General features: G+C 38.9%; 2 protein-coding genes across 2 annotated transcripts in view; both read right to left on the bottom strand.

Annotated features, from left to right (window-relative positions):
• Nucleotides 1-8,038, bottom strand: part of mynn (myoneurin) — a 20,997-nt gene extending 12,959 nt beyond the window's left edge. Inside the window, 7 exon segments of the mRNA XM_080050101.1 lie at nt 2,167-2,331; nt 2,761-2,995; nt 3,842-3,930; nt 4,531-4,715; nt 5,871-5,894; nt 6,009-6,055; nt 8,005-8,038. Of these exon segments, the coding sequence (XP_079906227.1) occupies nt 2,167-2,331; nt 2,761-2,995; nt 3,842-3,930; nt 4,531-4,707 (666 nt within the window). The 5' untranslated portion in view covers nt 4,708-4,715; nt 5,871-5,894; nt 6,009-6,055; nt 8,005-8,038.
• A 3,474-nt stretch (nt 8,039-11,512) lies between these two features.
• Nucleotides 11,513-13,175, bottom strand: LOC307268036 (B-type lectin plumieribetin-like). Its single transcript, XM_080050549.1, has 3 exons — nt 13,103-13,175; nt 12,919-13,012; nt 11,513-12,152 (listed from the first exon to the last, which is right to left on the bottom strand). The coding sequence occupies exons 2-3, from the start codon at nt 13,006-13,008 to the stop codon at nt 11,889-11,891; spliced, it is 354 nt and encodes a 117-aa protein (XP_079906675.1). The 5' UTR covers nt 13,009-13,012; nt 13,103-13,175; the 3' UTR covers nt 11,513-11,888.
• Between the last annotated feature and the right edge of the window lie 1,825 nt (nt 13,176-15,000).

Raw genomic sequence — 15,000 nt, 5'->3', positions numbered from 1 at the left:
ACACTTTCAAGATGGCGGCACTAGGTCTTGGTCCAAAATATGCAGAAATATGGACATATATGAGACCCTTTCTAAGGGAAAAAATAATAATTAAAAAAGTTTTTTTCAGCTATTATACAAAGGGTTGGGGTTACCCAGGGAGCGTTACATTCTAGAACTTTGTAGAACGTTCTTGATGATGTCATATTACACACTGCACCTTTAAGTGTCAATTACAATCTAAGTGTTTTTATTTTATTTTTTCATTTTTTAAATGTACTTATGGATATTATAATTACTTTCTACAAAATCTGCTAGGAAATAAAACCCAAAATTCTACACACTGCAGGTTTAAAGGTGCAGTGTGTAATATGACATCATCAAGAAAGTTCTACAAAGTTCTAGAATGCAACGCTCCCCGGGTAACCCCAACCCTTTAGAACAGTGGTGTCAAACATACGGCCCGCGGGCCGGATGCGGCCCGCGAGATGATTTAATCCGGCCCGCGACTTGTAGAGCACACATTCATGAGCATTTCAAAAAAAAAAGTAAGTCTCTAGCCCATTCCTGTGAGGAGATATGAATTTTTAAAGAAATAACCAAAATGCTCACTCCAGCCGCTAGGGGGCAGCCTAAATAAAAAAAAAAGCACATTTTAGCAACGTGGGAAATGGTAAATGGCAATCTTGCTTCACCGCTATTAATGTTTCCTCCAGTGCTTTATGGCAAAGTAAAAACCAAAAAAATAAAAAATAAATAAAACAATTTTTATTTTTAGTGCTGAACAATTAATGTACTAGCAAGCGCGATGTGTCCGCGGCTCTGCACGTGCGAAACGAGCAGGAGCATGCTAGTGTAGGCCTACAAGATTTATTTCCTAATTTTCCATGCTGCTTTATTTTTATGTTTTAAATTGGGAAAAACGAATTCCAAAACAACCAATAACCTCTGTATTTAAAAATAAATCAAAACAGTAGAAGTTGCACTTTTATTAAATTTTATTTTGTACTGTCTGCATGTTTGCACAAAATGTGTCCCTGTACATATAGTAAACAAAATTGGACAACTGTAACGTCAGTGCCTGTTGTATTTGTGTATTCAAATAAACAGTTGTTTATTTCATTAGTGCGTATTGGCATCTTTGAGCAAAATACCCCCCAAATTTTTGCTGCGGCGCTAAGCGCCGCACCTCCTATTCCCATGGCCAGCAGCAACCTTTACTAAGACATTTCCTGGGGGGTACAGAGATCCCTTGTGATCCGTGATAATGTAGGTTACAAATGTAGACTGAGTGATAAAGCATATTACTGAAAAACAAAGCTAGAGATTTGGAGTTGATGTACGTTATTTTGCCATTATTGTACTGGTCCGGCCCACTTGAGATCAGAGAGGCTGTATGTGGCCCTCGAACCAAAATGAGTTTGACACCCCTGCTTTAGAATAATAACAGAAGCTACAGTGGCCTTCAAGGACAAGAACAATTCTAAATTTTAAACAATGCACCTGATGACATTCTATGACACTTTCAAGATGGCGGCACTAGGCCTTGGTCCAAAATATGCAGAGATATGGACATATATGAGACCCTTTCTAAGGGAAAAAATAATAATTCAAAACATTTTTTTCAGCTAATATGCACTAAATTAAATGTACTTATGGATATTATAATTACTTTCTACAAAATCTGCTAGGAAATAAAACCCAACATTCTACACACTGCAGGTTTAAATACCCATTTGCAACAACTTCAAAATAGTTGGTATTGAAATAGTTTCTTTGTATTGTTCTTACCAATATTTAAAACTAGTAAAACCCTTTTTCAAGGACTCCGAAGCTTAAATATAATGTGTATTATTGAAAATCACCGATACGATTTGATATAGGATATATGCTGCGGCATCAGCGACTGGGGAACCTTTTAATAAAGTAATAAATATAGAGTTTGTAATTCTAGTATCGCGACAGCCCCTACGTCTGTCTGTCTGTCTGTCTGTCTGTCTGTCTGTCTGTCTGTCTGTCTGTCTGTCTGTCTATCTATCTATCTATCTATCTATCTATCTATCTATCTATCTATCTATCTATCTATCTATCTATCTATCTATCTATCTATCTATCTATCTATCTATCTGTCTGTCTATCTATCTATCTATCTATCTATCTATCTATCTATCTATCTATCTATCTTACCTCAGTCTCTCCGGTGAAACCTTTGGGCTTGCGTCCTCTCTTCCGGCCGGTTCCCCTGGCGACGCTCTTTGGTGTAGTGGGAGTGTATTCCTCCTCTTCTTCTTCTTCTCCTCCTCCTCCTTCATCCCCCTCTTCCATCTCTACGTCTTTAGCCTTGTCCTCCTGCTAGGGGGGGGAACAGAAATCCATATTTAGATACACATTTATTTTTTTAATTGTTTTTCTGACAGTATTTAATTTAAAAAATAATAATTCACAACACACACACACAAACAAACAAACAAACACCTGCACTGTCACATAAAACTTTTCTCTTATCTATCTATCTATCTATCTATCTATCTATCTATCTATCTATCTATCTATCTATCTATCTATCTATCTATCTATCTATCTATCTATCTATCTATCTATCTATCTATCTATCTATCTATCTATCCATCCATCCATCCATCCATCCATCCATCCCCCCTCTCTCTTTCCATCCCTTCCTCCCTCCCTCCATCCACCATCCATCCCCCTCCCTCCCTCCCTCCCTCCCTCCCTCCCTCCCTCCCTCCCTCCCTCCCTCCCTCGCTCCATCGTATGCCTTACCTCTTTGTCCTTCTCCTTGCCCCCCACTCCCTCTCCCTCCTCCCCTCCTGATATGAACAGCGGGACCGGAGAGGTTGGACTTCCAGGAGAGGCCGCGGTGTCCAGAGAAACGCCCGATTCTTGGCCCTCCGTTTGGGGCACGTCACCGCCGGAGTGAGGGGCGTCTTCCAGGTATTTAGTCGCTTCGGTCATCCCCAGAAACACAGCCGCTCGTCGCACAGCTGCCTGTCTGGTGCTGTAACCAAGGAAACGTTTTGTTTATTACGGTAGTTAAGTTAGATGAGGAATTATTTCGGTTATTATTAAACCTGCAGTGTGTAGAATTTTGGGTTTTATTTCCTAGCAGATCTTGTAGAAAGTAATTATAATATCCATAAGTACATTTAATTTAGTGCATAATAGCTGAAAAAAAAATTGAATTTTTTTTTCCCCCTTAGAAAGGGTCTCATATATGTCCATATTTCTGCATATTTTGGACCAAGGCCTAGTGCCGCCATCTCGAAAGTGTCATAGTTGGAATGTCATCAGGTGCATTGTTTAAAATTTAGAATTGTTCTTGTCCTTGAAGGCCACTGTAGCTTCTGTTATTATTCTAAAGGGTTGGGGTTACCCAGGGAGCGTTGCATTCTAGAACTTTGTAGAACTTTCTTGATGATGTCATATTACACACTGCACCTTTAAGGCAACAGGAGAAAAATATCGGGTTTTCAAGTATTGGTCCATTATGAGATTTTTGGGCTAGTTTGCTTCTATGACATATTCACTTTCATACTAGTATAAATAAAATAATAATGAATGAGGTTTTTCTTCCCTCAGTCTTCCCTTGGCCCAGCTGTCCTGTTAATCCTACCCCTACATTTTACTGAATATACTAAATACTAAAATGTAGGGCTAGACAGTCAGTGAGACCATAAAACACTCTTTCTGCCTTTTTCTCAGGCTAGGATGAACCGATTTCTAAAATGTTTGCACATTTATACTACACAGGATCTCAGGGTTCAATACACCTTCATATTTCCACCGGTAAAGCAGGTCTTTAGCTATTAAAACAAATAAACACAGTGAGTAACGTCAGTTTTACCTGCTTAGGTTCATCTGTCCGGTGTATATGAATTCCAGCAGTTTCTCTAGAGCGTAGCGGCTCACCTTGTCCGGGTCAAGAGTCGTCACCTGATGGTTACATTTGATTAATGAGTGAGTGAGTGAGTGAGTGAGTGAGTGAGTGAGTGAGTGAGTGAGTGAGTGAGTGAGTGAGTGAGTGAGTGAGTGGGTGGGTGTGTGTGTGTGAGTGAGTGAGTGAGTGAGTGAGTGAGTGAGTGAGTGAGTGAGTGAGTGAGTGAGTGAGTGAGTGAGTGAGTGAGTGAGTGAGTGAGTGAGTGAGTGAGTGAGTGAGTGAGTGAGTGTGTGTGTTTGTGCTGGAGAGGTCAGATGATATACATTTGATAAAAGAGAATCCAAAAATAAAAAATAAACAGAAAAAAATACAACAAAAATCATAAAAATAAAATAAAATAAAATAAAATAAAATAAAATAAAATAAAATAAAATAAAATAAAATAAAATAAAATAAAATAAAATAAAATAAAATAAAATAAAATAAAATAAAATAAAATAAAATAAAATAAAATAAAATAAAATAAAATAAAATAAAATAAAATAAAATAAAATAAAATAAAATAAAATAAAATAAAATAAAATAAAATAAAATAATCTGTTACAGAATTTAAATAGCTGCCATTATTTATCAGTCTACATTAGTCATAGATTTACCTCTGGGCCCTTCTCGGCGCGCGAGGAGAAGTACTTGCTGAAAGCGGCCAGAATGTTCCGATGGGCCCTGAACTCCACGTCGCGCACCATGATTGTGATGTCACACAGGAAGTCCATCTCCCTCTGCTGGTGCAGGCGCTGCAGCAGGAGCTTCCCGTGGCCGAGACACGCAGACATGGCTGGGGCTGGGAGAGACAATTCATTGATTACTGTTTACTGGTACTTGAAAATGACCATTCTCCCCACTTTTTGTTCTTTTAAATCTATGATTTCTAATTTCCACCATCACCACTGCATTTGTTTTAACTGAATTAATTTTTTAAGCTCTTTTATTGTAATTCTTTATTTCTTTTGATCTTTTTTATCTTGCTAGGATTTTGTGTTTCTCTGTTTTATTCTATGTCACTCTGTTGTTGTTATTGTTGTTGTTGTTGTTGTTGTGTTTGCTGTGCGCTCGTCGGCGTTGTAAATGAGGGGAACCTCAATGCCTTTCGAGTTTGTATAAATAAAGGTTTTCATTCATTCACTGTTTAAAGACCTACTTCACCGGTGGAAATATGAAGGTGTATTGAACCCTGAGATCCTATGTAGTATAAATGTGCAAAAAGTTTAGAAATGGGTTCATCCTAGCCTGAGAAAAGGCAGAAAGAGTGTTTTATGGTCTCACTGTCTAACCCTACATTTTTTCAATTGTGTGACATCACGCATGGTAAAATGTAGGGTTAGGATTAACAGGACAGCTGGGCCAAGGGAAGACTGAGGGAAGAAAAACCTCATTCATTATATTATAATAGCGATTTTAGTATGATAGAACACCGGTTCTGTATGGGTGAAGTATTCCTTTAAATGACGCACAAACTAAAAGAAGTTTAAATTTTCCTTCTTCATACATTTATATATATATTTTGAAAGACAAAGATTATTGGTATTGTTAATTTAAAAGGTGCTAAGAGGATCTTTTAAATATGAACAAACGTGGATGCGACGGATATAAAAGCAAGAGGAAAGATCAAGGCGCAATGTTATGATGAAATAAACAAGTAAAAGTATGTCCCAATAGTATGCCTACTGCATCCTAACTAGATTCTAACTAGATAGTGTGTAGAATAGAAAAAAGGAGAAGGATGTAGGATTCTTGATTTCATCTGAGAATATTTTTTTATCCAACAACAATCAGTTTAATGACCTACAAACTGAGAGTTTAAATCTGCCTTCTTTATACATTTATTTTTTATTTAATTTTAATTGTTTCATTGCATTGTTGGAGGGAGTTTATAACTAAAAAATTGTAATACCGTAAAAAAAACATGATAAATATAATTTCTAAAAATATCACTCACCTGGTTTAAGATCCAATGTCAGAGCTGGAAAAGAAGCAAGAACATTTTTTAAATTAAAATCACAGTTAAATCAAATGCACATGAAAGAAAACCATTTTGCTGAGACTGTTAACAAATAAGATATATAAATAAACTTACTCTCAGTAGTGTGTCTGCTTCAAACCTCTTTCACTCTGCAGATTTCCCTGTTGGAGTTATAAAAAAAAAGGAAAATTAAAACAGTATTTGGGACGTGCAAATACAATCCAGGTCTGAATACGTAGTAGTAATAATAGAAAACTTTATTTATTATTTAGTCCATACATCAGACACTGACAGACATAACATGAAGAACATACATCACACACTACAATGCACTATACACCTTTGGACATGACCAGGCCAGCTGGACATCTAGCTTATTATGACTGATTTAAGGCTTTTATGGCTTGTGGTACAAAAGAGAATTTGGATCTGTTCTTGGTCGTAAGGCGATAGGCAGAAACGATTTTTTTTTTAATTAATAAATTGTAATTTGATACAGTTAAGGTAAATGAAACTCGACTTTTTAAATCAACAACCGCAATTATTTTGCTTAAGGGACAATTTAGCATGAAACATGATTCATCTGTTCCTGAGAAACAGTAAGATCAGCTACTTTAAAGGTGCAGTGTGTAATATGACATCATCAAGAAAGTTCTACAAAGTTCTAGAATGCAACGCTCCCTGGGTAACCCCACCCCTTTTGAATAATAACAGAAGCTACAGTGGTCTTCAAGGACACGAACAATTCTAAATTTTAAACAATGCACCTGATGACATTCCAATTATGACACTTCCAAAATGGCGGTGACAAGGCATTGGTCCAAGGTATGAAGAAATATGGACATATATGAGACCCTTTCTAAGGGGAAAAAATAATATTAAAAAAAAATGCAGCTATTATGCACTAAATTAAACGTATTTAAGGATATTATAATTACTTTCTACAAAATCTGCTAGGAAATAAAACCCAAAATTCTACACACTGCAGGTTTAAGGGACAATTTAGCATAACACATGATTTATCTGTTCCTGAGATACAGTGAGAAGGTCTACTCTAAATTATGAAAACAAATTGCATTTACTACTTTCAAAACACACACCAACTAAAAAGCCAAAAATAACAATAATTCGTCAATAAAATGTCTTCTTTTGACCATGTGCTTTGTTGATCTGGCATATGTAAACGATTAAACCATGTTTTATACAGCTCTGGAAAAAACTAAGAGACCAGTCTGGATTTTTCTTCAATCTCCATCTCTACATTACTTCATGAAAATGCTCTTAAATGACAATATTCCTGTTGTGAATTTGGTAGAAATGTTGTCAGTAGTTTGTTGAAAAAAACAACCAAAATGCTCATTCTACTCAAACATATGCCTAGAAAGAGTAACACGAGAGACACTGAACATTTGGAGTGGTCTCTTCATTTTTTTATCCGGAGCTGTATAATTGCAACTTCAGAACGAGAAGGACGCCCCCTGTCTTAGCGTGTTAAAAGACTTTTGAAGGATGGATTTCAGTCATTTATACGCCATTTACGGCCCTGTCTTTAAGACGAACCAATTCAATGCATTTGATGATTCAAACAGAACCATTTTAGCCTTTCCATAACAATATATTAACAGGTTAAGTTCTGTTTACATGCAGTCAAAAACAGGTGAGGCGAATCATTTTTTTTTTTTTTTTGGAAAATAAAAGCTCCCGCCTGCTTCCTGAGAAAGGCCTAACAGTCGTGCTAATGCTAACAGAGAGGTTAAAATGACTCCTGGTTGTTTGTTGACGCTCAACATGCATTTATCAGCACGTTATATACTGTACAAGCCATCCAATGAGTTGATTTAGTGCGCCAGTGTTTACGTTAAGTGAAAGATAAAGGAAGCTGTAGCTAACTATTGTAAAAAGCGCGGAAAACATTATGCTTTTATTTCGAAGGCTTGTATTTTTTTTTTTTTTTTCTTTTTAAATACCGGCGATAAGTTTGGACATAAATTTAACACACAGCGTCTATCACCGACAAGTAATGCACACGCGTCGTCAAAAATGATATATTTCTGATGTTTTAGCGTATTTTTGAATGCGATAGAAAGTAAAAATAAAAGCAGAAAAGTACCTTCTATTAGCCGCGATCTCCAACCATATTATCCCGTGACGTTGGATGTTCTCGCGAGAGGTTGACGTCAAACGAAGATACTCGCATTTGGTCAAGATGAACACCGCCCCGCCCATACAACAGACGTGAGTTAGGTAGGATTATTATCCCCATATGACTAGATTGATGGATGGATGGATGGATGGATGGATGGATGGATGGATGGATGGATAGATAGATAGATAGATAGATAGATAGATAGATAGATAGATAGATAGATAGATAGATAGATAGATAGATAGATAGATAGATAGATAGATAGATAGATGCCACAACCTGAGGGACAGTGAGTGACACACGCGCACACACACACACACACACACACACACACACACACACACACACACACACACACACACACACACACACACACACACACACACACACACACACACACACACACACACACACACACACACACACACACACACACACACACACACACACACACACACACACACACACACACACACACACACACACACACACACACACACACACACACACACACACACACACACACACACACTAAAACACCAGAGGATAATGGATTTGATTTTGACCAAGAGGATATGAAGTGGTTAGAATAAGTTACAAATTTACCAGCTACCACATTTAAATGCTTCTTAAAACTGTGCAAAATGAAGGGTTAGACAGTGAGACCATAAAACACTCTTTCTGCCTTTTCTCAGGCTAGGATGAACCGATTTCTAAAATGTTTGCACATTTATACTACATAGGATCTCAGAGTTCAGTACACCTTCATATTCCCACTGGTGAAGTATTGGTCTTTAAAGCTGCAGTGTGTAGAATTTTGGGTTTTATTTCCTAGCAGACTTTGTAGAAAATAATTATAATATCCATAAGTACGTTTAATTTAGTGCATAATAGCTGAAAAACATTTTTAATTATTATTTTTTTCCCCCTTAGAAAGGGGGAAAAAAATTATATCTTATATCTTATATCTCCATATTTCTCCATACCATGGACCAAGGCATTGGCGCCGCCATGTTGGAAGCGTCATGGTTGGAATGTCATCAGGTGCATTGTTTAAAATTTAGAATTGTTCTTGTCCTTGAAGGCCACTGTAGCTTCTGTTATTATTCGAAAGGGTTGGGGTTACCCAGGGAGCGTTGCATTCAAGAACTTTGTAACATTTTCTAGAACTTTCTTGATGATGTCATATTACACACTGCACCTTTAAACTAAAATTATTTGAATGAATGATTGGTTTCAGATATGTTTCCTCATAAAATAACACATTTAAAGGTGCAGTGTGTAATATGAAATCATCGCAACAGTTGGTCTCTATGGCTCCCGTTCGGAGAAGCGACAGAAATTCTTCAAGAACATTCCAGCTGGTAGTTCTGACGGACACAGTGTGGCCGACTGTTCTATTCTGTGCTTCTGTAGAGCTGATGACATTCCAACTAATGTCTACACACTGCAGCCATTATTCAAGCCAGTCTCCTCCACTGAATAATTAGGCTGTTTTTCCTTTATATAGTCCGATACAAGCACTGAGTAAGTGCATTGAACAAATCAATGACTGGATGTGCCAACATTTTCAACGGCAAAACTGAAGTCACTGTCTTTGGTGCCAGGGAATGAACAATTAAAAGTCAGCGCACAGCTTAAATCTGTTATGTTGGAAAGCACACACCAAGCCAGAAATCTTGGAGTAGTCATAGATTCAGGCTTGAATTTCAAAAAACACATTAAATCAATTAATAAGTCAGCATAATACCACCTTAAAAACATATCAAGAATTAAAGGGCTTATGTCTCAGCAGGACTTAGAAAAACTTGTCCATGCATTTATCTTTAGTAGACTTGACTACTGTAACAGTGTCCTTGCTGGCCTTCCTAAAAAAATCAATCAGACAGCTTCAGCTAATTCAGAATGCTGCTGCTCGAGTCCTCACCAGAACCAAAAAAGTGGATCACATTACCCCAGTTCTGAGGTCTTTACACTGGCTTCCTGTCACTCAAAGAATTGATTTTAAAATACTGATGTTGGATTATAAAGCCCTAAATGGTTTAGGGCCAAAATACATCGCTGACCTGCTGATCCGTTATGAACCGTCCAGAGCCCTTAGGTCGTCTGGGACAGGTCTACTAAAAGTCCCCAGAGTTAGGACTAAACAAGGAGACAGACAGACAGACAGACAGTCAGACAGACAGACAGACAGACAGACAGACAGACAGACAGACAGACAGACAGGCAGACAGGCAGACAGGTCTACTAAAAGTCCCCAGAGTTAGGACTAGACAGGGAAGATTCGCCTTTTAGTTTTTATGCTCCAAATATCTGGAACAAACTCCCAGAGAACCTGAGGTCTGCTGCAACTCTCAGCTCTTTTAAATCAAATCTGAAAACTTTCCTGTTTCCCTTTTAACCTGTACTCTTTATTGTTTATTCAAATGTTTTATTTCTTTTATTTACAGTAAATGTTGTATTTCTATCCATGTTTTAACTTTTTTTTGTAGGTCTATTCTGATGTATTTATTTTTTTAAGATATTTTTTTGGCATTTTTATGCTTTATTGATAGTGTAGAGACAGAGTTGAAATGGGGCAGAGAGGGGAGTGACATGCAGAGAACGACCGCGGGCTGGAATTGAACCCGGGTCCACTGCTGGCCGAGGCCCATGGGGGGGGGGACACCCTACCAACTGAGCTAAGGGCGCCCCCCCATGTATTTTAATTTTGACCCTGTAAAGCACCTTGAATGTGCCATGTGTCTGAAATGTGCTATATAAATAAACTTGCCTTGCCTTTATTCAATTGTAATTTAGTTAGAAATTGTTTTACTTCAGTGTTGAAGCGGTTGGATTAAAAAGCTCCTTAAAGGTGCAGTGTGTAATATGACATCATCAAGTAAGTTCTACAAAGTTCTAGAATGCAACGCTCCCTGGGTAACCCCAACCCTTTTGAAAAATAACAGAAGCTACAGTGGCCTTCAAGGACAAGAACAATTCTACATTTTAAACAATGCACCTGATGACATACCAACTATGACACTTCCAAAATGGCGGTGACAAGGCCTTGGTCCAAAGTATGGAGAAATATGGACATATATGAGACCCTTTCTAAGGGAAAAAATGATAATTCTAAAAAAAAAAAATCAGCTATTATGCACTAAATTAAACGTACTTATGGATATTATAATTATTTTCTACAAAATCTGCTAGGAAATAAAACCCAAAATTCTACACACTGCAGGTTTAAAGAGCTGAACATTGTGATAGCTGAACAGTTAACAGAGCCTTAGATACAAACACTTATTTTATCCTGACCCTCGTTCACAACAAAGAAGAAATAAAGAAAGGATCAATGGAGGAAATAACTCATTAGTGCTTTGTGATTGTGAACATCTTTCTTTTATTGGATCCCAGATTACACAGACAGGTTAACTGCTCCCTCATGCTGACGTCCAAACTTGACTCTCATATAAAGTGAGGTTGCGTTCCGAATCGCATACTTTCTACTATATAGTATGTAGAATTTAGGATGTCCTGATTCTTGTGTCCAGATTTAGGATGGTTAGAAGTACCCGGATGTCCTACTTCATGCGGCCAAGATTGTTAGTGTTGAAAACTGCATCCTAATTGGGCGATTCTGACCCACAATCCATTGCGCACGTGAAAACAAACGGGGATGCGACGGATATAAAAGCAAGAGGCAAGATCAAGGCGCAATGTTATGATGAAATAAGAGAGTAAAGTATGTCCCAATAGTATGCCTACTGCATCCTAACTAGATTATTTTTATCGTTGGATGTAGTATGTAGAATAGAAAAAAGAAAGAGTATGCGATTCAGAACGCAACCTGAGTTTCCACAGCCTTATTTATGGCCTCTGTTCATTTCAGAGGTCCACAACACGTCGGCATTCTTGGTCACGACCAGCTTGCCTTCATCAGTCAGGGTGCAGTGGGTCCAGTGGTTTCCGGACTCCCCGGTGCTTGTTGCCCACCGTGGCTCTTCTGCTTCGTTGTACATGACCAGGTTACAGTCCTGCTGCATGCACAGGTACACACCGTCCGTCCCATCAGTGTCTGCAGCCCACACCACCTTCCCCCAGCCGAGGATCACAAAGTTCCCATCGTGCTGCAGTCAGAAACGAGACAAATCAAATCAAATCAGTTTTATTTGTACATAGCCCAATATCACAAATAGACATTTGCCTCAGTGGGCTTTACATTCCATACAGTATGACACCCTCTGCCCTTAATTATCTATCTATCTATCTATCTATCTATCTATCTATCTATCTATCTATCTATCTATCTATCTATCTATCTATCTATCTATCTATCTATCTATCTATCTATCTATCTATCTATCTATCTATCTATCTATCTATCTATCTATCTATCTATCTATCTATCTATCTATCTATCTATCTATCTATCTATCTATCTATCTATCTATCTATCTATCTATCTATCTATCTATCTATCTATCTGCCCTTACACCCTTAGCTCGGCTGAGAAAAAACTCCCAGTAAAAAACCCTTTACCGTAGGGGCGCCCTTAGCTCAGTTGGTAGGGCGTCCCCCCCATGGGCCTCGGCCAGCAGAGGACCCGGGTTGGATTCCAGCCCGCGGTCGTTCTCTGCATGTCACTCCCCTCTCTGCCCCATTTCAACTCTGTCTCTACACTATCAATAAAGCATAAAAATGCCCAAAAAATATCTTAAAAAAAATAAAAATAAAAAAAAAACTTTACCGGGATTATTATTTTTTTAAATCTCAGGGAGAGTGGACAGAGTAAGGGATCCCTTATGACAGTCGACTGTTATCAGAATGTTTACTTCAAAACAAATGTTCTTACGTTTGGATTCACCTTTATATAGAATATGTCCCATAACTCACCTGGAAAAGAGCTTTGTATTCCTTGTTGTTGGACATGAGGAAGTCTCCCTTGCGGAGCTGATCGTATTTGGACAAGCAGTTCCTGCTCATGATTCTGAAAGAAAAAATTAAAATCTGTGTTGTAGCAATAAAACATCGTAATGCTTAGAGATTATGTTATCAGTGTAGCAGTCCCAGTACTCACAGGCTGGAGTGTCCCGCTCTAGTCAGACTGCAAGCAGAGGAGAAGGAGTGAAGTGTCCGGAGCAACGTTCAACCATCTTTATACATCTGAGTTTAAGATGGAGTGAGAAGGGGGGGGGGGGGGGCAGAGAGGGCAGTGCCATCCACCAATTGGTCTCATGAGATCTGATCATTCACGCCCACATCCTGGCCTGGTAAAGAGAGGAGGGGAGGGCGGGGGGGACATGTGGACAATGGCCCGCTGTCCTGCTGCACTCAACAGAGCCAAAGACAGTCCAGACAGGGGGCCGCCGGGCAACCAGGCTTTGTGTGTGTGTGTGTGTGTGTGTGTGTGTGTGTGTGTGTGTGTGTGTGTGTGTGTGTGTGTGTGTGTGTGTGTGTGTGTGTCAATGCAGAGAGAAATGTACAGTTTGTGTGTGTGTGTGTGTGTGTGTGTGTGTGTGTGTGTGTGTGTGTGTGTGTGTGTGTGTGTGTGTGTGTGTGTGTGTGTGTCAATGCAGAGAGACATGTACAGTGTGTGTGTGTGTGTGTGTGTGTGTGTGTGTGTGTGTGTGTGTGTGTGTATGTGTGTGTGTGTGTGTGTGTGTGTGTGTGTGTGTGTGTCAGTGCAACCCGTTGCCAAGTGCAACAACCCAAAATCACTTAAGGAGTTCAGACCCGTAGCCCTTACTTCCCTGGTCATGAAGCAGTTCGAGAAACTTGTCGAGTCAGAGCTCGTAGCAAAAAACCCAGAGCCTCCTAGACCCTTTTCAGTTTGCTCACAGGGAGGGAGAGGGGTCCAGGACTCTCAATCTGCTTTTTAAACATCTTGAGGGCAGTAAGAAGCGCGTCAGGCTACTTTTCGTTGATTTCTCCTCTGCTTTTAACACGATCCAGCCCCCATTTAATTTAATTTTAATTGCTGCCACTCCTCACCACTATGTAAATGTTTAAATTGTTTTTTTTTTTGTTTTGTTTTTTTTGTTTTTCTTCTCTTCACCTGTTGTTGTGTATTTGATGTATTTGCATTGAATATTGTGTATGCATTGTTGTTTTTCCTTTGAATTTGTTTGAACTCGACGTCATTGTAAATGAGGGTCACCCCTCAATTGGTCTCTGGAGGATAAATAAAAGTTAAATGAAAATGAAATGAAATGTTCTCGCCGAGAAACCAGTTAACACCTTTAGCTCAGATCTGGATACTTGACTTTTTAACCAACAGATCAAAGTTCTAGAAAGTTGGGGGCGCCCTTAGCTCAGTTGGTAGGGCGTCCCCCCCCCCTCCCCATGGGCCTCGGCCAGCAGCGGACCCGGGTTCGATTCCAGCCCGCGGTCGTTCTCTGCATGTCACTCCCCTCTCTGCCCCATTTCACCTCTGTCTCTACACTATCAATAAAAGCATAAAAATGCCAAAAAAAAAATATCTATCTAGAATGCTGTGCAAGAAGGGCCAGCAACGCCTTTACTCTCTTAGGAAATGAGCTATTCAATGTTGACCAAAAGCCTGTTGAAACTGTTTTACTGTGCGTATATACATCCTGTCATCTCCTTCTCTGTCATCTGCTGGTACGGTAACCTCACTACCAAGAATAAACATTCTCTCGGGAAAATTGCTTAAACTGCTTCTAAAATTACTGTCATAAATGAGAGAGCCTCGATCCTTTTTGCCCATCCACTCAACTCAGATTATATGTTGTTGGCATCTGGCCTTCGTCTGTGTGTCCCTATAAGATCACTACAAATAAATACTAAGTATTCTTTTGTCCCTGCATCCATTAGAGCAATCAATGCGACCAGCAGCAGAGGTAAATGTTGCTGATGCTGATTTGATTTTGATGTTGTTACTGTCGATGCTAATGGTGTTGCTGACAGCACACTGAACCATGAACATAGGTTGCGTTCTGAATCGCATACTTTCTA

The sequence above is a fragment of the Ammodytes marinus genome (assembly GCF_949987685.1).
Source record: "Ammodytes marinus genome assembly, chromosome: 21".
NCBI lineage: Eukaryota > Metazoa > Chordata > Actinopteri > Uranoscopiformes > Ammodytidae > Ammodytes > Ammodytes marinus.
This window is presented reverse-complemented; position numbering and strand designations above follow the sequence as displayed.

Bases quoted from the DNA above. Each gene is read 5' to 3' on its own strand.
- LOC307268036 (XM_080050549.1), bottom strand. From the start codon at position 13,008: ATGAGCAGGAACTGCTTGTCCAAATACGATCAGCTCCGCAAGGGAGAC. The intron at 12,153-12,918 runs GTGAGTTATGGG...TTCTGACTGCAG, and splicing joins AATACAAAGCTCTTTTCCAG to CACGATGGGAACTTTGTGAT.